Source organism: Leopardus geoffroyi, chromosome D2 (assembly GCF_018350155.1).
Source record: "Leopardus geoffroyi isolate Oge1 chromosome D2, O.geoffroyi_Oge1_pat1.0, whole genome shotgun sequence".
NCBI lineage: Eukaryota > Metazoa > Chordata > Mammalia > Carnivora > Felidae > Leopardus > Leopardus geoffroyi.
The window spans coordinates 15657724-15681705 of NC_059334.1; the positions used below are offsets into that span (position 1 = coordinate 15657724).

At 46.2% G+C, this 23982-nt stretch overlaps 1 protein-coding gene across 5 annotated transcripts in view; it reads right to left on the minus strand.

Annotated features, from left to right (window-relative positions):
• NTPCR (nucleoside-triphosphatase, cancer-related) overlaps positions 1-19585 on the minus strand; it is a 37020-nt gene extending 17435 nt beyond the window's left edge. For 2 of the 5 annotated variants that reach the window (XR_006701412.1, XM_045437347.1), the window contains exons 1-3: positions 19378-19520; positions 15004-15166; positions 14382-14478 (exon numbers count right to left, since the gene is read on the minus strand). Coding sequence is in view for 3 of the 5 variants with exons in the window: in XM_045437347.1 (XP_045293303.1) it covers positions 14382-14478; positions 15004-15166; positions 19378-19411 (294 nt within the window). In the remaining 2 variants the exon portion in view is untranslated. Of the gene's footprint in view, positions 1-14381; positions 14479-15003; positions 15167-19377 lie in introns of all 5 variants that reach the window. The other 3 variants (XR_006701413.1, XM_045437345.1, XM_045437346.1) reach the window with 3 other exon arrangements.
• Between the last annotated feature and the right edge of the window lie 4397 nt (positions 19586-23982).

The window sequence follows — 23982 nt, forward strand, 5'->3', positions numbered from 1 at the left end:
CAGCCCCTGCACCACTCACCACTCCCCTCCCCCCCACTCACCACCCCTCTCCCCCCCCCCCTTCCCTGGGCCACTTACCACCTGTCCCCACACTCAGCACCCCTATCTCGGGCCTATGTTTCAGATGACTGTATACTTTCACTGTCACAAAGAGGTAGAAACACTTGTTTGTGCAAGGCATATTTCAGTTCTTGGGGTGTTCTGAGAGAAAGGATACTTCCTTGGGACAGAGTCGTAATATTGACCAGCCAGTGGTAAGGGAAGCCATGAAAAATTTTATAACTTGGCTTACACTCAGCTAGTTTGCTTTCTGGAAAGATTAAATCAGTTTGGAGCAACAAGATATCTGTGTATCAGCTACGCCAGAGACCTAAAAATTGTGTGACTTTTTTCAGTTTCTTGTTTAATCTTTAAAAGCACTTTTAAGAACACAAATGAAAACACAAACCTAAATAAAATAGGCAATTTCATTTAACCAGAGTACTACATTGAAAAAAAGTGGATTTGTCTTACTGTGAATGATTTACTTCATTAAGTATTTCTGGGGGTATGAACTTACTATTTTCTTTACGATCAGACCCCCAGCCTGGCCTCTGAGCTGGCCTGTCTGGGACCACGAGTATCAAAGTCGCAGGAGGGAACTGGGGAGCGCGTGGCAGTCGTCAGGGGCAGAATGACGACCCTGAGCCCCCCAAACAGCCACGGTCCCGGGAAGCCAGAGAGGCAAATGGTGGGAACAGTGGCCACAGACAAGCCAGCCCACAGCTCAAGTTATCAGCTAAAAGTGAAGGGCTCCGACTAGACTTTTATGTGGGCTTATTCCACGCCTAAAGTTTCAAAATCCCTTAGCAGTCTCATGGCACTCGACCGCGTGTCCCCAGGGAGGAAATCACAGGCTGGCGGCCAGGACAAGATGTCTAGACTGCCTGACGCTCCCTGCAGCCCAGCCCTTCTCTACTGGGGCGTGCCCTGGGTGGGAGCTGTCCCTGCCCTGGTGCCAGACGTTCCCACCCCAGGGCCCAGGGCTCCAGGCTCCTCCGGGGTGTCCTAACTGGCCTCTCTGGGGCTCGCCCACTCGAGCGCCTGTCTGCAGAGCACCAGACCGGCGCCCTCAGGATCTTCCACCATCCTGGGCCTGAAACAGCATCCGCCAGCTGACAGCCAGCCCAGTGGATCGGGAACCCGCTACGCCTCGTGATCCCAGCGCCTGGGGACCAGCCTGGGCATCTGAGCTGGTGGGTGTCCGTGACAGATTTCCAGCTGGCTCCGGCGCCAGGGCCCTGGCACGCACAAATCAGACTGCCGAGGTGAGGCCCTTCCCCAGGTTCTGCCTCCCATCACCCCACTCGCCTTCTCACCAGAAACAATCAGAACTATCCCTATGTCTGCCCCTCCTAGTGGCCCAGGACTAACACACTTTACAGGGAACTCCGCATTCAGTCCTAGAAACTTCGTGTAGCAGGTCTCTGCAGCCCTGTTTTAGGATGAGGAACAGTGAGAAAGTCACTGAGCTCCCAAGTGAGAGCCGGGTGTCAACCCCAAGACCACCTGATGCCAAAGCTCCCCTCCATACCCCACGTGCAATACCACCCGCACGTCTTCTCAGTGTGAATAAGGAAAGAAATCGAAGAAAGGAACCAAAGGAAATGGAAGGAAAGAACGGAAGGAATCCATCTAACTGTAAGGAAAATACTTTTGCCTCCAATGAGAACCAAGGGCACTGTACTTTCTAGGGGCTACAGAAGCAGAGCCACGGACCCGTTTGGGGAGTAATCATTACTCTCAATTACTCCAAAAGAACGACACACTCAGGGTCTCAGAACAAGTAACGCCACCAACAGCCTTTTATCCAGGATACGGAGTGGCCTGCTTTGGCAGGCAGTTAAGATGTGACCTGCAGGGGAAGGGCCCTCCGCCCTCCACCTCTCTCCCTCGCACTCAGCGAGAGAGGACCAGGTCCGCCCACGTGCTAACTCCTGCCACTTCCTTATCAGCCGTGTTTCTACTAACTACGTTTTTAAAAACTCCTCTTGCTTAGTAAAATCCTCAGTCAATATTTAAATTTGATTCAAGCTTAGGATCTTTTTTTTTTTTTAAGATTTATTTATTTATTTTAAGAGAAAGAGAGCATGAGCAGGGGTGAGGCAGAGAAAGGGAGACAGAAAATCCCAAGCAGGTTCTGCACTGTTAGCACAGGGGCTTCTACTCTTGAGCTAGGAGATCATGACCTGAGCTGAAATCAAAAGTCAGACGCTCAACCGCCTGAGCCACCCGGGTGCCCCATCAGGTTTAGTATCTTTGCAGTCTGACATCCTTTCATTAGAAATTACCTAGAGAGAGAAAGCTAAATGATTTGGCTACAGTGGAACAGTGATGACTTCTTTTGTAACTCATGAGGAGACTGGGCAGAAGTAAAGAAGGGCAGAGGTGATGAGGACAAATCAACCATTATGGCTTTTGTAATTCAGCTTTCGAATGAACAATGATTGTATGCTTAATTACTGCTCACCTTGGTACAGAAAATATTTCAAAAGGCAGCAGTTAAATTGGCTTCCCAGTCAAAGTCTAGAGTAAAAATTATTATTTTCAGATAATCCAATAAAGTTAAACGAAATCAGAATTAACTAGGAGAAATTTTGATGAGGAGGATGTGCACGGCCTTAACATATCTCCCCACTCGACGCGAATTAATTTCAGAGGAAAAAAAGAGTAAATACACATTGGGAGTTTGGACAATTCTTTGCTCAGGTAACCAAAACCAACATCATCAAACATGGCGCGCCTCGAGAGCAGACGCCCGAGAAAGGCACGGCACCAGTCATGCAGTCTTCCGACTGAAGCTGTCACAAAGAAACACCAGAAAAGCTCCAAAGAGGAATGTCCTGTGAAAGTAGGACCTTTTCTCTGAAAATGCCAATGTCATACATGACGAAGGATGACCTAAGAAGACGTTCCAGATTAAAGGAGCTCGTGGAGATATGACAACTAAATGTAATACCGGACCCTGGCCCAGACGGAAAAAGGTTACAAAGGACAGCCCTAAGGCAACTGACGAAACGGCAGACGAATGTAGATTATTAGTATTTTCTTGGTGTAAAATTGACTTAGGTTGAGAACTATACTGATTATACAAGACTATGTCCTTATTCTCAGGAAAACTGTACTGAACATTTAGAAGCGAGGCCCCCCGATGACTGCAACATACTCTCAAATGGTTCCCCCCACAAGTTTATGTGTTTGTACGAACACACATGGGCGCACACGTGGGGAGAGAGAGTGAGCGCACACAGGGCAAATGTTAATGACAGGTGATTCTGGATAACAAGTATATAGGTGGTCCTGCCTTATTCTTATCCTGGTCATTTTCTCTACCAGGAACATTACATCCCAATACAACTGACAAAAATTAGAATCAATACAAAAAAAAGAGAACGCTCACACTCAGGTTTTCTCAGTCTAAGCGTCAAGCAAGGCACAACCCACCACGGGTGAGCTTCCTTCCGAAGGAGGCAGGGCCTCGGACTGACGCATGCCAGACGACACGGCCAGTGGCGAGTGCCGCAAACGGGGCAAGGCGGATGGGTGAAAGGCAGAAAGGCAACAGTTTACGCAACTTCTGCCCCAGGCCCGCTCAGGGAGCACTCTGCCGTGCCTCTTGGGAGCGGGTGGCAGGAAGGAACTGCACGGAGGCAGAGAAGCCCAAGGCAGCCCAAGGTGCCCGCTCGGCACCTGCGTCACAGAGGCTCACCAAGACCGGCAGTGACAAGTAACCGAGCGTCAGACACTGCCCGGGGGGATCAGGGAGGCTGCCGGGGAAGGTCACAGAGAAGACGCGACCACCAGTTGACCCGTGAGCTGGACCCAAGTGGTGGGAGGCTCCTCACCCCATCCCGTCCTTGGGATGAGCCCTCCACTTGCCTTTCTCGCTCCCAGAGGCCACTCCAAGGACGCAGCCCTGAGACACTGACGTGGTGTCCACAACACCTGCACAATATACCTGCCTGAACCCAGTTAAGGCGTCTCTCTCTCGCTCTCTAAACTCTTAAGATCTGGCAGGTGGGAGCAGGGACCCTTTCATGTTGCCGGTCCAGGGCAGGCCCTGCACAGAAGTTCCCTCTGCCGATTACAACTGCCCACCTACCAGCCTCGGATGAGCGCCTGCCTCTTTCTGGGTCTCCCTCTGCCCTGCCAACGAAGGGGGCCGGTTTCACATCTCCCCTGGGGGCCCCTGACAGGGATGCGGCCCCACACAGATTACCAGGAAGGGCTGCCATGACAAACCCTACAAGGTAAACCGCAGAGCCGACCTCACACTGAACCTCCAGCTCCTTTTCTGATTTTGATTGACTGCAGCCATGTTTTCACTGACGATTTTAAAATTAATTTTCATGTTTGCACCAGACAGCTTTTTATTTCTCTGGTGATCTTGCAGTGCATATGTATGATCATGAGGTACAGAAATAGAAAGTGAGGAGGAACAAAGAAAAAATGTCACATTTGCTAACAATGAAGGAAATTCAAAAGCAAGGCTTGGGCTCCTGTCAACCTTTCAGGAACGGATCCTGACTAGAAATGGATTCTTCTAAATTCTCTCTAAAGCCTACTGGCCTGAAACACTAAGTGGCAATTCCAGGTCAAGTGGTAACAAAATAACCTTTCCCCAGACAGGAATCCTCTGACCTTCAAAGGAAGTTTCAAAGATCTGAAGCAGAATCTCATTTCAGAATCAAAAGCAGATCCTGCTTTTGAAAACAAATCTACACCAAAAGCCTCACTTTGATCAAAACGGGTTCGACTATGATTTTCATTGGGTGTTCTGGTTCTAGCTTCTTAGGCCTTTCATGGATCTTAATTACAAAGAACATGGTGCAGCCTAGAAAACCAGGCTTTGAGTAGATGTTGTTTGTTATTTAAAACCTTAGAATCTATTACCTTTTTGTGTGAGTAGGAGATATACTGGGAGCCAATACAATGCTAAATCCTACACTGCAACAAATTCTAATAAAGCATTCAGTGTGGCTGTCAAAGAGACCATTATGGAAAAGGCCAGCATTAGCCTGTTAGCTGGGATCAATAAAAAACTGGCAAAAAAAATCCTAACTACAGAAGCATCGGAAAATAGAAGAAACCTCTAAATAACCTTACCAAAAAACAAAGTTTTTTTTAAACTAAGAAATGGAAAGCCAGAGATACCAGGTTTTCAGCTCTGGGGAGTAAACGCTGTCTGAAAACTTAAGATATCCTTTTCTATCCAAATGACTCATTTTATATAGTTCTAATCACTCCATATGAGACTTTAAAAAAATTTTTTTTTAATATTTATTTTTGAGAGAGAGAGAAAGAGACAGAGTGCGAGTGGGGGAGGGGCAGAGACAGCAGGAAACAAAGAATCCAAAACAGGCTCCAGGCTCCGAGCTGTCAGCACAGAGCCCAACGCGGGGCTCGAACTCATGGACCGCGAGAGTGTGACCTGAGCCGAAGTCGGCCGCTCAACTGACGGAGCCACCCAGGTGCCCCTATATGAGACTTCTTGCGATGGATAATAGTCTTATTTCCACCATTCATGCTAGCTCTACCACTAATAAGCTGTGTGCCTTGGGGGAATTTAAATTTCTGTCCTGTCTTAGTTTCCTCGTCTGTAAAACAGGAACAGAGTATTATTCTGGGGAGTAAATGAGTTAGCGGCTGCTGCAGAGTTTGTGCCCGATAACTGTTAACCACTTCCTCCACCACCACCACCATTACCATCAACACTACTAGGATTCAGAAAAATGGACAGACAAGAATGGATAAGACAACTTTTTAAACGATAAGACAGCGTGGCAACTAAAACAGTGTGCTACTGATGTAAGGCTCAAACAGGCAAAAGAACAGATAACTGTAAAACATTATACACACACACACACACATTTCTTAATATAATTAACAAGGCATAATAAATGAATGACAACTGGGTTATTTAACAAATGGCTTTGGTAAACCGGCTAAGCATTTGGAAGAAAAGCAATTGAGAGTCTCATTGTATGTTACACTCAAAGTAAATCCAGATGGATTAAAAACATAAATGTTTAAAAAAAAAAAAGGTACTACAGAAGAAACAAATTCCAAATTAACTCGGAAAACGGACAGACTTTCTCAATATGAAAAGAATGAAAGAAAGATAGATCACCAAAGTGAAAAACTGAGAAAAACGCAATCGATAAATATAGAAAGGTCATCTGCCTTATGAAAGATATTTTTAAGGCAAAAGGAAAAAAATGGTTAGAGGAATAAACAAAAACAATTAGATTAAAGAAGTACACAATAAACTAATAAACATTTGACCTCATTAGCAACTTAACAACATGAATCCAAGCAAAGAAGTGTTGGAAAGAAGGATGGAAAACTGAAGACCAGCAGAGTGCCAGGTGTTGGCAAAGGAGCAAGGAGACCAACACGCCCACATGCTGGTGTGTGTGTGTGTGTGTGTGTGTACGCACATGCACAAAGGGCCACAAGTGTCATGGGAACACCCCAGCAGCACGCAGAGAGCCCCAGAAGTTCACAACCCCCCAACCCAAGATCTCCACCCTCAGATCCTCCCCCAGGGAAACAACCAGGGCTGGAGAGAAGGCTGGTGTACAAAGGGTTAACATCTGACACTTGAGTGGATAATGCTGAAGTCAAAGGTGAAAATCCACACTATGAAATACTGCACAATCATTAAATGATCACAGTTGTGAAGGTGATCCTGTTGGAAGGCCATTCCCATGTCACTCAGTCATAATAAGGGGAAAAACCCAATCGTACAAAACGATACGAAGTGTTTTCCCCCATTATGGAATGATGGAACAAATCAAGTAGAAAGAAGGAAGAAATGAAATACACTAACGGTGGTTAACCCAGTGAGAAGATTAGGAGTTATTCCTATTTTCTTCTTTATTTTTTTAGGTTTTTTTAATTTTTTTTTTAACGTTTATTTATTTTTTATTTTTGAAAGAGACCGAGCATGAGCAGGGGAGGGACAAAGAGTAAGAGAGGGAGCCATAGATTCTGAAGCAGGCTCTGGGCTCTGAGCTGTCAGCACAGAGCCCGACGCGGGGCTCGAACCCACAAGCTGTGAGATCATGACCTGAACTGAAGTCGGACGCTCAACCGACTGAGCCACCCAGGTGCCCCTTTTTACGTTTATTTTTACTTATTTTTTGAGAGAGAGCGAGAGAGCGCGACCGTGAAAGCAGGGGAAGGGCAGAGAGACAGGGAGAGAAAGAATCCCAAGCGGGCACTGTGCTGTAAGCCCCGAGCCCAATGCGGGGCTCGAACTAACCAACCATGAGATCGTGACCTGAGCTGAACTAAAGAGACGCTTAACTGACCGAGCCAACCAGGTGCCCCTTCTTCATTTCTGTTTCATATTTTTTACAAATCTGCCACCTTGGGTAGGGAGAACGTTAAAACTCAGGAGAACAATAAACATGGTCAAATAAGGGAAAGAAGTCACCGGTGGAATGACAAAAAGAATCAACGGTATTCAACCCTACGTAGGACTTTCTAAAACCCTTACTGAGTCTACAGTGTTTCCCCGTCTTACTGTATTCTCCTTTATTAACCACGTGTGCCCTTGAGAGTCCATCAGTCTCCACTCCGGCCTAAGGAAATGATGCAAGCCGGGGCCGGGGTCACATCTGTGCCTCCCCCTCCAGCCCTGCCCCGGCCTCCAGCAGCTCCTAGGCTCCAGCTCGGTTCTTACCTGCCCGCTCAGAGCAGGCACACCCCTACCAGCCCCGAGGATTATTTCCCTAATGTTTTTCATTAGACACAACTCAAAAATATTTGTCATCCACAGTGAAATTTCTTACATGTAGGAGGCACTTCATAGATAATTCTTAATGTACAGTGAGAGTTTGTGTTTTCTGACATCCCGGGCACTATAAACTAACGGGCTGTCTGTATCAAGGTTTCCACCTGCCTAAATGTGCTTTCTAAAGCTTTCAGGTTATGTTAGTTGCCCATACTATCCCTTTATATTCTTATTTCTGTCGTATAATTACCTTTGTACTTTTTTCTTTTGTTCTTTTTTTTTTTTTTTTTTTTGAGACAGAGAGAGACAGAGCACGAATGGGGGAGGGTCAGAGAGAGAGGGAGACACAGAATCTGAAGCAGGCTCCAGGCTCCGAGCTGTCAGCACAGAGCCCGACGCGGGGCTCGAACTCACAGACCGTGAGATCATGACCTGAGCCGAAGCTGGAAGCTCCACCGACTGAGCCACCCAGGTGCCCCATCTTTCATTCTTTTTTTTAAGTCTGAAGGCAAAACACTAATTCCTTTTTCTTTCTTCATCCCAACAAAACATATATATGAGATGGGAGAAAAATGTGTACTTCAGAAAAAAAAAATCTGTGACCTTGACTAGATAAGAACCTGCAGCCTGGGAAGTCTTCCCAAAACAAAGATGTCTGGGTTTGGTAATCAAAGTATCAAAAATTGGGAGATGTCTGCTTTCCTTTGTTTTTTAATTAAAAAAGAGAGACTCAAGCTCTTACTGCAGTCAGCATATGACTTCTTATATAATCTTGCAGACAGACGCCAAGCACGTATGTGCGCACCGCTCTCCCAGGATTCAGTCTGTTCTAAGCAAGGTTAAGTAAAAATCAATTCTCTGTATTGATCCAGTGCCCAAAGCCAGAGTCTTCAACAGGAATTTCATTTGAAGTGCGTCACTTGCCCTTTGATCATTTAAGTAGAGGGTATGCATCTGGTGGGAAAAGAACTAGAGAGAAAAATATCCTGTTCTCTGACTGCTCCCACCAATACAGTGGCCACAACAGACCCAGGACGGGACCAAGGGAAGGTTCCAAAAGGCAGGAGGTGAGGGGAGCCAGCGAGGGGGAGGAAGCCCAGAAGAAGGCGGGTCCTGAGGAGTAGCAGCCCCCTAGCAAACCAGAGCGCAAGACCCCACCAGCCCTCTGAAATCAGAACTACCCTCCGCAGGCTAGAGTTAAAATCTTCAGCAGCCTCGGCCAACTACCAAAGCCCCCAACTACACATTTTAGCCAAGCCCCAAATGTCAAAACAGAGCAGACAGGCAAAGAGAAGAGTGCACCAACCAAAGAAAACGGCCAGGGCTGAGAGCCAAAGGCTGGCATGGCACCGGCCCCAGCACGTGTGGGGGACACGTGGCTGGGGAACAGTGACAGGAGGTCGGAGGTTAGCGGGCCAGATGGCAAAAAGCCCACCAGGCCAAGCGAAAGACCCTGGATTCTACTGCTGGCATAACAGATGCCTCTGGAAGGTTCAGACCTGCCTCGGGAGCCCAAGTCTGCACCATCCAATTTCCGTAAAAGTACATCAAAGCAGTAAGTCTATCACAAATTAAATGAAACTCACAGTCTACTAGGCCCTGATCGTGTGGTCCCACCCCCCTTACCAACCACACCTTCTTCTTTACCTACTCCCGCCCCAGGGCAGTGGGGCCTCAGTTTATCTCTTTCCATCATCTGTAGTATTCTCCATAGAACCTCCCACCCCGCCCCCCCAAAAGGCCCATAGTCTCCCTCTGAAGTGACAGTGCCTCCCCATCTTCCATTTCAGTTACACGTCACCTCCCCAGAGCTCCACCCTGGTCACCTGATCTGGTCAGCTCCTGGCACCTCTCACAGCACCCCACTTGTCACCTTCACGGTGTTTATGACAACTGTCCACTTGCTTGTTCAATGTCTACACTTCCCACTCGACTGAGTCTGGAGAAAGGAGAAAACATGTCTGTTTTGCTCACAAGTGTATAGCTAGGATTTGATAAATATTTGATGAATGAATTTAAAAAGTAATATATACTCCAAAGGCAAAAACTGGTTTGACTAAATTGACACATCTTTTCCTGGCCAAAAAAAGAAGGGGGGGGGGGGGCGCGAGGGAACTTAAAAAACTAACATGAGGCGTGAAGAGAAGGGAAAACACACTGATCTCACAAAATAAATAAGATTATAAGGGAATATACAAACAGCTGTATGCCCACAAATTAGGTAAGTAAAACAAGTTACTAAATGACACAGATTACCACAACTGACTCAACAAGAAATAAAAACTCAGCACCTCTATACAAGTAGAGACTGAATTCGTAATTAAAGAGCTTCCCCTGAAGAAAAGCCCAGGCCACAGGGCTTCACTGGTAAAGTATATCAAACATCCAAAGAAAAAATTAATACCAATATTTCACAAACTCTTCTAAAACTCAGAAGAGGAAGGAACACGTCCCAACATATTCTGAGGCCAGTATTATTCTGATACCAAACTCAGACAAAGATATCACAAGAAAGCTACAGACCACACCTCTAATGAATACAGACATGGAAACCGTCAACAAAATATTTGCAAACATATAAAAATCCAGCAACATATAAAAGGATTTGCATAGAATCCTTTTGAATCCATCAACATATAAAAACAATCACACATCATGACCAAGAGGGATTTATTTCAAGAACCAAGGCTGGTTTAACATTCAAAAATCAATTAACATAATACACTCTATTAATACGATAAAGGATAAAAACCACAGCATCACCTCTGTAGATGCAGAAAAAGGATCTGACAAAACCCAACCCTTCTTCGTTGTAAAACACTCGACAAACTAGGAATAAAAAGGGACTTCCTCAACCCGGTAATGGCCATCTGCAAGTAACCCACAGACAACATCATACTTTATGATAAAAGATTAAATGCTTTCTCCCTACAATCAGGAACAAGATGAGTATGTCCCATTCAACAGTGAACTGAAGGTTCTAACCAGGGCAATTAGGCAAGAAAATGAAATAAAAGGCATCCAAAGTAGAAATGAAAAAGTAAAACCATCTCTATTTGTAGATGACATGATTTTCCACAAAGAAAATTCTAAGGAATTCACTGGAAAACTCAGAACCAATAAACAAATTCAGCAAGGTGACAGGATACAAACCGATCAATAAACGAAAATCACTTGTACTTCTATACATTAGTAACGATAATTCCAAAAATGAAATTAAGAAAACGGTTCCATTTACAAGAGCACCCCAAAGTGTAAAATACTAAGATATAAAATTTTTAAAAAGAAGTATAAGGCATGTAGGCTAGAAACTACAAAACAATATAGGTAAGTGGAAAGAGATCTCATGTGGATGGATCAAAAGACTTAATATTATTAAGGTGGCAATACTCCCCAAATTCATCTACAGATTCAATACAACCCGATCCAAATCCAAACTTCAGTAAGACAGAGTACTACTGACCTAAGAATAGACAGAACTGACATAAGGATAAACGGAATCGAATTTGGAGTCCAAGGTTAATCCCTACATTCATGGTCAACTGACTTCAACAAGAGTGTCAAGACAATTAAATGGAAAGAGAACAGTCCTCAGCAAATGGTATTGAAACGACTGGATATTTATATGCAAAAGGAGGAATTTGGATAACACCATATACAAAAATTACTTTGGACTACACGCCTGTGTGTAACAGTAAAACTACAGAACTCCTAGAAGAACACATAGGAGTTAAACTTTACGAAATTATGTCAGGCAAAGTCTTCTTTGCGACAACACCAAAAGCACATACAACGTAAGAAAAACAGATAAACTGGACTTCTCAAAAACATTCATATTTCAAATGACACCTTAAAGAAAGGGAAGATATCTACAGAATGAAAGAATATACTTGCAAATCATATAACTGATAACAGACTGGTATCCAGAACTTAGAAAAAAATCTTAGGGGCGCCTAGGTGGCTCAGCTGGTTGAGTGGACGTCCGACTTCAGCTCAGGTCATGGTCTCGCTGCTCGTGAGTTCAAGCACCACGTCGAGCTCTGTGCTGGCAGCTCAGAGCCTGGAGCCTGCTTCAGATTCTGTGTCTCCCCTTCTCTCTGCCCCTCCCCCACTTGTGCTCTGTCTCTCTCTCTCTCTCAAAAATAAACAAACACTTAAAAATTTTTTTTTTTTAAATCTTAGGGGCGCCTGGGTGGCTCCGTCGGCTCAGGTCATGATCTAATGGTTTGTGAGTTTGAGCCCTGAGTCAGGCTCTGTGCTGACACTGTGGAGCCTGCTTGGGATTCTCTCTCTGCCTCTCCCTAACATGCGTGCATGCTCTCTCTCTCAAAATAAACTTAAAAAAAAAAAAAAATCGCCCAACTCAGTAGTAAAAAGAAAACTGAGCCAATTTACAAATGGGCAAAGCAAATGAATAAACATATCTCAAAAAAAAAGATACACAGATGGCCAATAAGGACATGAAAAGATGCTCATCATCACTAGTCATCAGGGAAATACAAATCAAAATCACAATATGACAATGCTTCACACCTACTAGAATGGATGAAATTAAAAAAGACCATAACTGGTGTTGACAAAGATGTGAAGAAACTGGAATCCTCACCCACTGCTGGTGGAAATGTGAAGCTGGCCAGGAAAAGTCTGCTAATTCCTCAAAAAGATTTATACAGAATTACCACCTGACCTGGCATCTCCAGTCCTAAGTGTGTGCCCAAGAGAAGTGAAAACAGACATCTACCCAAACACTTATACACGAATGTTCAGAGCAGCATTATTCACAATAACCAAAAAGTGGAAGCATCAACAGATGGGTAGATCAACCAAATGTGGTATATCCACATAATGGGCTATTATTTGACCGTGAAAAGGAATGATATGTGCTACAGTGTGGATAAACCTTGAAAACATTATGCTAAGTTAAATAAGCTAGTTACAAAACACCACATATTATATGATTCCCTTCTCACGAAATGCCCAGAACAGGCAAACTGACAGGCAAAGAAAGGTAGGGCAGGGGTTGCCAGGGGCTGGGAGAGACACAGGAATGAAGAATGACTGCTTAATGGGTGTGGGGTTTCCTTCTGAAACGATGGAAATGTTCTAAAATTAGATCGTGATGACTGGCTGCACGATCGTATGAATATACTAGAAAAAGATGAATTGTGTATTTTATTTTCTTTTTTTAATTTTAATGTTTATTTTTGAGAGAGAGAGAGAGAGACACAGCACAAGCAGAGGAGAGGCAGAGAAAGAGGGAGACACAGAATCCGAAGCAGGCTCCAGGCTCTGAGCTGTCAGCACAGAGCCCAACACGGGGCACGAACCCATGGACCACAAGATCATGACCTGAGCCGAAGTCAGATGTTTAACTGACTGAGCCACCCAGGCGCCCCGTGAATTGTATATTTTAAATGAGTGAAGTGTATGGTATATGAATTATATCTCAATACGCTGTTTAAAAAACAAAAACAAAAAAAAAACAAAACAAAACAAAATAAAAAAACAGGTAATACAGTGATATACGGTATATCACAGATGGTCCCGGACTTACGATGGTTCAACTTACGATTTTCCAACTTTATGGTGGTGTGAAAGCAATATGGATGCACCAGAAACCATAGGTCAAAAAAAATGGGGTTTTCTGAGAGATAGCGAGCACCTGTGTGCCAAGCTGGGGAGGGGCAGAGGGAGAAGGAGAGAGAGAATCCCGAGCAGGGTCCATGCCTGGCAGAGCCCAATGCGGGGCCTGATCTCACAACTGTGAAATAATGACCTGAGCTGAAATCCAAAGTAAGATGCTTTAACTGGCTGAGCCACCCAGGTGCCCCCAGAGGTCAACTTTTAAATTCTGACTTTTTCCTGGGCCAGCGGTGGCATGCAGGATTCTCTCTCCTGATGCTGGGCAGGAGAAGCAAGTCCCACCCCCCCAGGCAACCACAGGCTCATGAAGGTAAACAACCAATACACTGACAACCATTCTGCACCCACGCAGCCATTATGTATTTCCCCTCTGTACAATATTCAACATATTACATGAGATATTCAACATTTTATTACAAAATAGGCTTTGTGTTACATGATCTTGCCAACCGTAGGCTGAGGTGAAGAGTTCTGAACATGTTTAAGGTCAGCTGGTTAGTAGGTTAGATGTATTACATGTGTTTTCCGCTTACCATACTTTCAACTTATGATGGGTTTATCAGGAGGTAACCCCATCGTAAGCCGAGGAAGACGTGTAATATGGTAATATTTCTATAATGACAACTTCCCTTCCTAAATGTTTGTTGTGCTGTGAAAACAGGGTTAAGATATAAATAGGAGGAAGGCAAAGGAAAAACTTAACCTTGGGAGCGTTGGGAGCTGGGCACCAGAGTTCTCCCAGTATAAAATATTTCCATGGGCTAAATTTGGGTGAGGAGGAATTTATTTGTAGTTCATAGTGACATCAAATTACGGTGCATATCTTCTTTACAGCTCAGTCACTTGAAAACTTTTAAATTGTAAAATGCAAAACTGGCCGCTCCTTAGGAGCAAAACCACTCTGTTCCCAGGAGCACGAAGAAGAGATGGGCTCAAGAAGCAGAAATCACACACTTACGTTCCTCAAGACCGGAAGTGCCAACTGCTCGAAGGAAGTCAGATCCACCACATACTGCCCAACTCGGCACTCGCGTTTTCCAGGTGGAGGCTCCGAGCTGAATAAAGAAACAGTGCATTTGTTGAAAAGACCCCTGTATTGATTTCTGGTTTGCAGCTACGCCACTGAGCCTCTGGCCCTTCGACATATGCTAAATCACCCTGAGACATCACCTACACAAAACGCGGTAGTATGCAAAGCTAACCTGATGCCGTGCCGTCTCCGGAGAACAGGGTTTCCAACAAGTATGCCCACCACGCCACCGCCACCAGCCCTGGAAGTTACCTGGGGGTGCCGATCCCCAAGCTACAGGGAGGCAGCGCCCCAACTATCTTGGAAAAGTAGCACAAGAAAACAGGATGACGAATTACAAAATGATAAAAATTTAGTACTCAGTGGAGTAAGTTTTAAGTGAAATATGCTATCTTTGTACTTTGTTTTTCATATCGTGGTTTCAAAGTCTGTTTTCTTTCTTTGAGAAATCCGCAAAGGCCCAAGATTCTTCAAGATAGGGATCAGAGATTATTTGGCTCGATCCTGTGCCCAGGGAGAATAAAACATCATAGAAACGAAATGTCAGTACCCAATTCTAGACAAAACTCCCCGCGTGCCGGATAAGGTGACAACGTCGAATCCTATTCTTCTCCCTGCCTGTCTGACTTCTTCTGTGTAAAATCCATCAATAGGCACACCGGAGGATTTTAAAACCTCACTGGCTTTCTGGATCAATGTTGTTTTCCCAACTCCTGAAAGAAAAACAAAAAAAACAACAAAAAATCCATTAGGAACCACCCCCTTGCTGGAGGGAACAGCACTCAGGGCCTGAGAGCAATCACAGTGGGGGAGAGAAATGGGCTGCAAAGGAATTTTATGAATATTAATTCACTTTCATTTTGATTGTTCCAGGTGTTAAAACTTTTCAATTTCAAGCATACTAAAAATATGAATGGGATCTTAAAGTTTTATTTTGAAGTTCTGAAACATTATTAATTTTGTCACACATACCATCCCAGAACCAACTGAGCAGCTTACTGGTGACAGCCGAGTGCCATCCGCACCCTCTGAGACCAGCTTCTGGAACTAAGTTTACTCTCTTCCTTGGGTGGCCATGCTGTCACCAGGACGCAAAACTGGTCATGCTTGGGTCGAAGGCTGGGCACTTTAAACTAGGATTTCAACCTTCCCAACACTCTGGACCTACGCTTACCCGCGAAAATCCCTTCACTCCTCCATGGACTTAACATTGCTGTGTCTCCCAGAAAAGCGTCCCTTAAATACCACTAACACCACCAGAAATGGCAATCTTCAAACTTTCTCACAAGAGCGATCCGATCAGGTGGGCAGCCCCTTCTATGACCTCCTCTGCTGTTCTCACGGTTCCTCTGGCTTGCCCCCCAACGCCTTCCCCACTTACAACCTATCACCTCCACCCCCATCCACCTGGCCTGTTAACTACTCGAGTGTGTTTACAGGTACCAACAGGGAATCACCGACACCGTGGAGCCAGGCACGTTATCTAGCAGGCTTCACAAGCATTTCCTGGGTTCCATCCTGACAACGACCCTCTCAGGCAGTTACCGTTCTTGTCCCTATTTTACAGATGAGGCCCAGAGGGGATGGGTGAGTTACCTGAGGTTACACAATTAGTAAGGACCATATAATTTAACAGGGGCCTTTGTGTGTATCCATGACTTGCTCCATAGACATTTAAGTCAATGGCATCACGGTTATCAAAAATGGGAAAAATGGGAATCCTCCGGCAAGCCTGCAATAGACTATTCTGAGATACCACAGGGTTGTAAAGTCATATTATTTCTATGGCTGCCTCCTCAGAGTCATCAGGGTTCCCCAAGAAACCTTTTAAGCTTGTATGAGATAAACCATGAACTGTTACTTAATAAACCTCTCCTCCTAATTCACACTAACGAACGATGGCAGCTGGCCTTCTGGCCCATGAACACCAACCCAAGGGGATCCCAGCCACGCGCTCACTGGGGCTGGAAGAGAATCGTGTAGGGTTTTCATCCCAGCTCTGTGCCCCAGTACCTGCTGTTTAGCAAAGTCCCAGCAGAACCTGTTTAATATGGGCCAGTGGCATTGGTGGATATGTTAAGTTGGTACTTTTCTGAAGGGCGACTTCAACGTGCCTTCCGCAGCACACAGCAATTCTGTGTCTAGGAATTCACCTTCAGCAAGAGTCTGACGACAGTACAAAGATACGTGGAATAGGGGTTTTACGTCAGTTTTCATGATAATAGCAAAATATAGAGAGCAACCTATATGGTGACCAGTAAGGGAGTGGTGAATTATGGTATCATGTATATAACGACATACAAATATGCAGGAATGCCATACGGGCCTTACAGAGAATATGGTTTACCTATCTTTATTAGCACAGAAAACAGACCGCAATATGGCAATGATAAACGGAGAAAAAGCAGGTTAAGACACAGCAGGCATATATATATAGCATTATCCTATTATGCTTTTTTAAAAAAAAAAAAGTGAAGTGTATTATCTACAGGAAATGTTGAGACGGAAATGGAAAAGTTTACAGCACTTATTTCTGTGTGTTATAATTCCATGTGATTGTCACTTTCTTCTCTAAAACTTTGATTTTTTTTTTTTCTGGTCTAATAGTAAGTGGGTATTACTCTTAACGTAAGAAAAAAAAAATACTACATTTTGAAGAAGATAACGTGGGGCAGCTGTGATAAAAGGGGACGCTGTGTGTCCTGCATGTTGGGGCAGAACACCGGTGCTGGCTCAAGCCCCTTCCTGATCAGCTCTAAAAAATCATCTTTCAGTTAATTTTTCATCTCCATCAATTAAGCTACTACCCTAGAGCTGTCTACACGAAGAGGTAACCTATGCTGAAGGAGACCCCAAAATGACGGCTCCATACCACACACAGGCAGGAAGGACAGGTCAGAAAGCTCCAGAAACCTTTTGGTTCTACTTCTCTCATAAAGCTGACCCTGAGATAAAAGATTCAAGGGCAGGAAGTTTAATTTGGAAAGTGACCCCCAAGACTCCAAGGGAAGTAACTGCATTATCACGCAAGTTACCTCCGTGGATAGCTAATCCCACTGGGGAACTCTGGGAGACAGTTTTGGGCACGTGACTCAGTTTTCCTGCCCGAGGGCTGAGGAAGTAGAGAGTTTATCCACCGACTCCCGTCTCTCATGGTTGGAGGCTGCTCCTGGGGGACAGGAATTCCCTGGCCCGTCGGGCCTGCTCTGCACACAGGTACAGAATCTAGAGAAATCAGAGAATCAGAGAAAGCCCTTTAAGATGGGTCACAGGTTGGACAGCTGGGAAAAACATTAAGTGTCAAGGAGACGCAAGCAGAGCACTGAGCATATACAACAAAACGTGACCTCTTTGAGAAGACACATTACCTGATGATCAGAATATGTAGACTAGATTTAGATAGCAGGCAGAGTTTGAGACTAAGTTGATGAGAGAAAGAAACTATGAAAAAAAACCAGACAGTAACTCCAAAGGGGGGGGGGGAGGACTTGTATGTAAAAGGAAAAGAAAATTATAGATTACTAACTACATGGCTCTTCTGTGATTAGTTTTTACCTGTACTGGGCTAATCAAAATTACACTATAACTACATTAGGAAGATGGAGAGAAAGAGAAGGTGAGTGGTTTTTAGGACAGGCTTAGGCAAGCTATCTTGTAGAATCATTTGTCTTTCAACTGTGTGTACATGGAACTTTTATAAAAAAAGGGGACAGGAAGAAGAACCAGCATTGATCTGGCCCACCTCTCTGTCCCCAGCCACCTCCAGGAGCCAGGCAGATCCTATCACAACAACAACAGATCACTTCTGTTATGAAACACATAGATGTCTTGAGGCCAGCCTGCTGAGAGAACAGCATTCCCAGTTCAAATAAAGGACTGACGAATCAATTTTCAGAAGACAGTCTTTTGCAGTATTAGGGAGTACTCTGGATGTTAGAAATCTCTCAAACCGGTCTCCTCACAGCGCCTCCATTGCCTGGTAAAAAGAACATTCCGGAGTCCACAATACTAAGTATGCCCTTTGCTACTTGGGCAACACATAACCACTAAAATAAAGCGAAAGAGGGTTCTAGGCCCAGAATGACAATCTTTGATACCTGAGCTCTTCAGTTCACTTAAACACTAGGCACACCTTGCAAAGGAGCTGACGAAATAAATCACTTTCTCTGCTCCAATCAACCCATCTTTCTGCCTTGGCCCATCTGATGCTGCCACCACCTTCCTGAGTGACGCCGGATACACGTGCGGGGGCCTTGGGTTTAAAAAGCGTCTCCTCCAGCTTCACGTGAACGCACACTCTCCCATCAGGATCCCGTAGGGTTGAGGGATGTGCCCAAAGCCACAGACACAGGATCTGGGAGGGGCTTCCTGGAGGCACCGAGTCCCCGGGCCTCACACTTGCAGGCAACTGGGGAGTGGGAAGTCTCATCTTCAGCTTCACTACCGTTCAGGAGAAAACCCCGCGCGTCCTCTCATTACGGACGGTAGGCCAGAGCCACCGTAGCGGCGGCACGTGTGACCATCCACAGAAACCGGGCACCTTCCCGTCAATCACGGCCGCGGCGGGCATCCTGCAACACCGTGTGCGCGCATCACTGAGCTCAACACTGCGCCCTTAGGCTTGCTGCCGTGGGACCCCCCGTCCCACTTTAATGCCTTCGTGAAGAAGCCCACATACTACCAACCCACAGCTCTTTTTTCTTACCAGCCTTGGCCTCATTTCTAGCCCTGTCTTTTGTACTTAAAATCACGTTCTCTGGGAAGGGGTCACGGAGCCCGTAACATTCACTGGGGACTTTAGGGACCAGCTGCCAGAACCCTGGAGCCCTGCCGCCCCCTTCCCAAGTACACGGGAACGCCCCCCCACCTCCCGCCTACCCCGGCTGCCCCCCCCGCCCAAAAGCGGAGACCCCGGCGGGGTTACCTGGGGGCCCCGTGAGGAACACGTGCCGGGCCATTCCGGTGGGCCCGGGTGGGGGTCGCGGCCCGGGTCGGGGTCGGGTCGCGGTCCAGGTTCCGCCCCCAGCGTGCGCCGGGCCCCGCCTCCGCCGACCGGAAGCACCGCCCCCGCGGCCGCGCAGGCGCCTCAGCGCCACCCCCATGCCTCAGCCCGCGGCCTTGCTCGCGCATGCGCTTTGGGCTCTTGATCTCCGTACGCAGTGGAGACGTCCGCGGTCGGGAGTGGGGTGGTCGGGAGTTTTTCGGCCGCTTGTCCTTGGTGGTAGATTTCCGGCTCACGGGGCGGGGGTGGGTCTCCAAGGGAGACGTGCGTGAGAATGCCTATTACTAAACTGGTGCTGTGCTAGGTGAGCGCCGTGGTCCAAGTCCTGCCGCTGACGTCCGGACCTGCAAGCTGAAATTACCCCAACCCTCCTGGAAGTTTGGTCTCGGAAACCTTCGGCAGAGGGAGGAGGCTTTGCTACCGATTCGAACTCTTTGCCCAGCGTCGTCTACCATAGCTGCGCGTAGAATTACCTGATAAAACGTGCTTGATGCCTGGGCTCCACTTCCAGAAAATTCGGAGTGTTTGGTCTTGGGTGTGTCCTGAGGATCTGGATCTTTTTTTGTTTTTTTTTTTGTTTGTTTGTTTGTTTTTTGAACTCCCCAGCAATTTCCAACGTTCCCTGGGGTTGAGAACCACTTGTTTATAGACAGACCTCCCAGCCCCCTTCATTGTATATGAAGACCAGAAATTGGTCTTTCTTACCTCCATTACCGTAAGTGGAAACCAACGCAAGACCCCGCCGGAGGATCTCATTGCGCAAAGAATTAAGTGGCTTTCCCCCCCCACTCACTTGACCACTTGAAGTGTTTCAGCCAGCGAAATGAAGTGGCAATGGCCTTGGGCCAAATTTACCTGTAAACTCTTTGAGCCTGACATGTGTACGGTCTGACTTGTGATCAATCATTCTCCATCCTGGCTGAGAAAGCAATTTCACTGAGTGCTCAACTTAATTGGTCTGTGCCCACACAGGACCTCCAGGGCTCCCCTTAGCCTGCTATATACATCAGTCAGATGGCCTCAGTTTTTTAGCTATTTAAAAAGTAATCATCTAAAAAATAAGATTTGCACAGTGTAGCTGCTACCATCATTTTGGCAACATTTACAAAGCCGCATCGCTGGTAATGTAGGGCTTTCCACCTACATTTATCTTTAACCTCATGCAAATTGGAATCAAGACCAGCTGATGCAGCCAAGGAAACCCATAGTAGTAGTTTCCAAAAGAAAGGAAACATGTACACAGTCATAAATACACTCTTGTTTTTTTAACCAAAAATATTTCATGCTACCAAAACACTTGTAAACATTAATTGCTAATTAATGTAAAAATCCCCATCACTGAAAAACAGTTTATAATTTGCAAGGATCCCCAGGAGTTGGATTATTTTCTTTTGATGGTATACGTGGCATTCTGGTAGCTATTCGCGGGCATCAGTTTAGGTAGCTCAAGGAACATACAGACTCCAGATGTAGGGAACTGCTGTCTCAGAGAACAAAAAGAAAATTCTGTAGTTGGATGTGGGCTTTTTTTAACATTAAAAGCCATTTATTTGGGTGGCAATTACATGGTGTCTTAACCTCATGAGAATTCATTGATCTGAGTCTTTGGTAAAGTTTCCTCTATGTGTTATACATCAATAACATGAAATACCTTATATTAGAGAATAATTAGGAACACATTTTAGAATAAATATGTTATTCAAGTATTGTGCTGAGATTAACTTTTGCTTACAATTGAACCATGGTATAATTGTATGTGTTTAAATTTTCTATGATTTCAAAATCCTAAAATTCCTTAACATAGGTTTTTTGGTTGATTTTTATACCTCTGCTTTGCCAGGACTGTCTTAGTTTCAAAACTGTCCTTGGAACCCCTTCTGTTCTGGAAAACCAGGATGGCTGGTCATTCTACAGTTAAAGGACAGAGGAGCATTTTAAAGCAAAACAAAGAGCTTTGTCAGAGTAACTGCTGTAGGTTGAATCCTTGTGTCCACCCCACACCCAAATGTTGGAAGCTAATGCCCAAAGTGATGGCCTCAGTGGAGCACCTAGGTGGTTGTTAGATGAGCATCCAACTCTTGATTTCAGCTCAGGTCATGATGCCCAGGGTTGTGGGATTGAGCCCCGCGTAGGGCTCTATGCCTTAAAAGTCTCTCTCTTTCTCCCTCGGCCCCTCTCTCCAGGTCATGCTGTCTCTGTCTCCAATTAAAAAACAACAAAGTGATGGTGTTAGGAGGTGAGGCCTTTGGGAAGTGATGAAGCCACGAAGGTGGGGCCCTCATGGATGGGACCAGTGCCCTCATCACAGGCCCCAGAGAGATCCTTAGCCCCTGCCACCGTGTGAGGATACGAGAGTCTACAACTCAGAAAAGCACCCCCCGCCCATCCGCGGCACTCAGATCTGACTTCCAGCCTCCAGAGCTGTGAGAAATAAATTTATTATTTAGAAGTCATCCAGTCTGTGTTTTGTGATAGCAGCCGGCACAGACTAAAGCACTACACGAGTTGCTTTCTCCTTTAATAGTTCGGTTGTTCTGAATATAGGATCTTCTTCCTGAAGAAATGAGTTTGTCAGTAAATAACTAGAAAGCCTACGTAACGGTTTGTATGTGAAGCCTGATCTGTTGGTACTGGGGGCCTAGTCACTGTGTGGAAGCTGGGACAACTTTACACCCTCAGCACGTCCAGATGCTCCCCCCACATCACATACACACACACACACACACACACACACACACACACAATCTCCCTTCATCTCTCTTGCGTGCACAGCACCCCCCCCCCCCCATTGTCGAGTGGTATGGCCCTGGCCTGGACACAGAACAAAGTCCCGAGTACAGGAAAACTGAGACCAGAACAGAGATTATGGCCACGGGGGATGCGAAAAGAGGGAAGTAGGAAAAACAAAAGTGATAACAGTGTTTTGCCTCCCAGCATTTGTTTCCCCACGTGGAAACAGCCCCCAAACCATCCTTTTCCGTCCTCCTGTGATTAAAAAGAGTGGAGTCCTCCCCAACCCGGGTTCCTGGGGAGCACGTGACCCAGGCCTGGCCAATGACAGCGGTCCATCTTCCTGGCTCAGTGATTGGTTCCAGGAAGCTCGTGGGCCGCAAGCACCTGAACCGAGACTTTAGGTGACTTCTTCCTCTTCCTTTTAAGCGCCTCTTTCCTTGCTCCTCGGGGTTGAGGACAGCCATCAGCCAGTGTGACTGAGGCAGAGGGACAAGGGAGGGGTGAGAACCCCTCCTTCTCTCCCCAGTCGCTTCCTATGCAACAACACAGGCTCAAAAGTCACTGCTCTGGGAATGCTTTCCTGATTGTCCTGGCCCCTCCCCACGGCGCCCTCAGCACCCCACAATGTGACACCACAAAGATCTGTTCATATCCGCCTTTTCTCCTGCCACCCAGCTATGAATTCCTCAAAAGGCAAGACCCTAGTGGATCGTTTCTCATCCACCTCTTTTGTTCACCGAATGTACCCGCAGCACGTTCATCCACCCGCTGCGTGCCAGGGACCGTTCTAGGGGCTGGGGGACACGGCGGTGAAAAAAACAGAGTCTGCCCTGGTATAGGTCATGGTGTAGTGGGGAGAGACACACAAATACACAAGAAAACGTAGAGATACAATGCCACATGTTGGTAAGCCCATGGAAGAAAAACAAAAGGACGGGGAATGCAAAGGGTGTGCAATGTTATGGAGGGTGATCGAGGGAGATGTCCCTGAGAAGATACCACCTGAGCAGAGCTCTCTGAAGGAAGTGAGCCTTGTGGAAGTCTGGGAGATGGCAGTGTAGAAAGACAGATCAGTGTGTACAAAGGTCCTGAGTCAGGAGTGCTTGGCTGAAGGAGGAACATCAGCAAGCCTGTGTGGCTGGAGAAGATGGCTACTGTAACAATCCAGATGAGAGATGATCCTGTGTTGGTAAATGCCACACAGCACAGCACCAGCCTGTCGGCGGGAAGTGGAGTGATGGCAGACGGGCAGGAGAGTCTCACAGGCTTTCCCAGTCTTCAACAGTCATGCTCGGGTCTTTGCAGCCACAGGACTTTGCTCGACCAACAGATTGGGCAGGGTACTCACCCACGAGGATTCCCCTTCCAATGCAGACAATGGAGGTTGGTTCGTGTGACGTACTAAGTACTGGGACAGCAAAACCCCACTAGACATTCCCGGTCACAGCCCTGCGGTTCCCCATCAGCGTCACACACACTGTCCCTTCCACCTCTCTTTGCCAAGGTCACCTGAATTACAGCGGGTGGCTGGGAAAATTGGCTCTGAGGAGCCTCTAGGTGAAGCAGCTGTCCTCCCTGTTGTGGACAGAATTGTCAAATAACTCCCCAGATTCCCTGCCCCCCAAACCGCATGCACCGTGCAGATGCGTTATGTTAAATCGCCTTCAACTGACCCTATGCCAGCAAGGAAATGGGGCCTCATTCCTACAACCTCAAAGACCTGGACTCTGCTGACAGCAAGGATGAGCTCTGGAATTTCCCCTGGAACCCCCAGATGAGAACTCATGCCGGCTG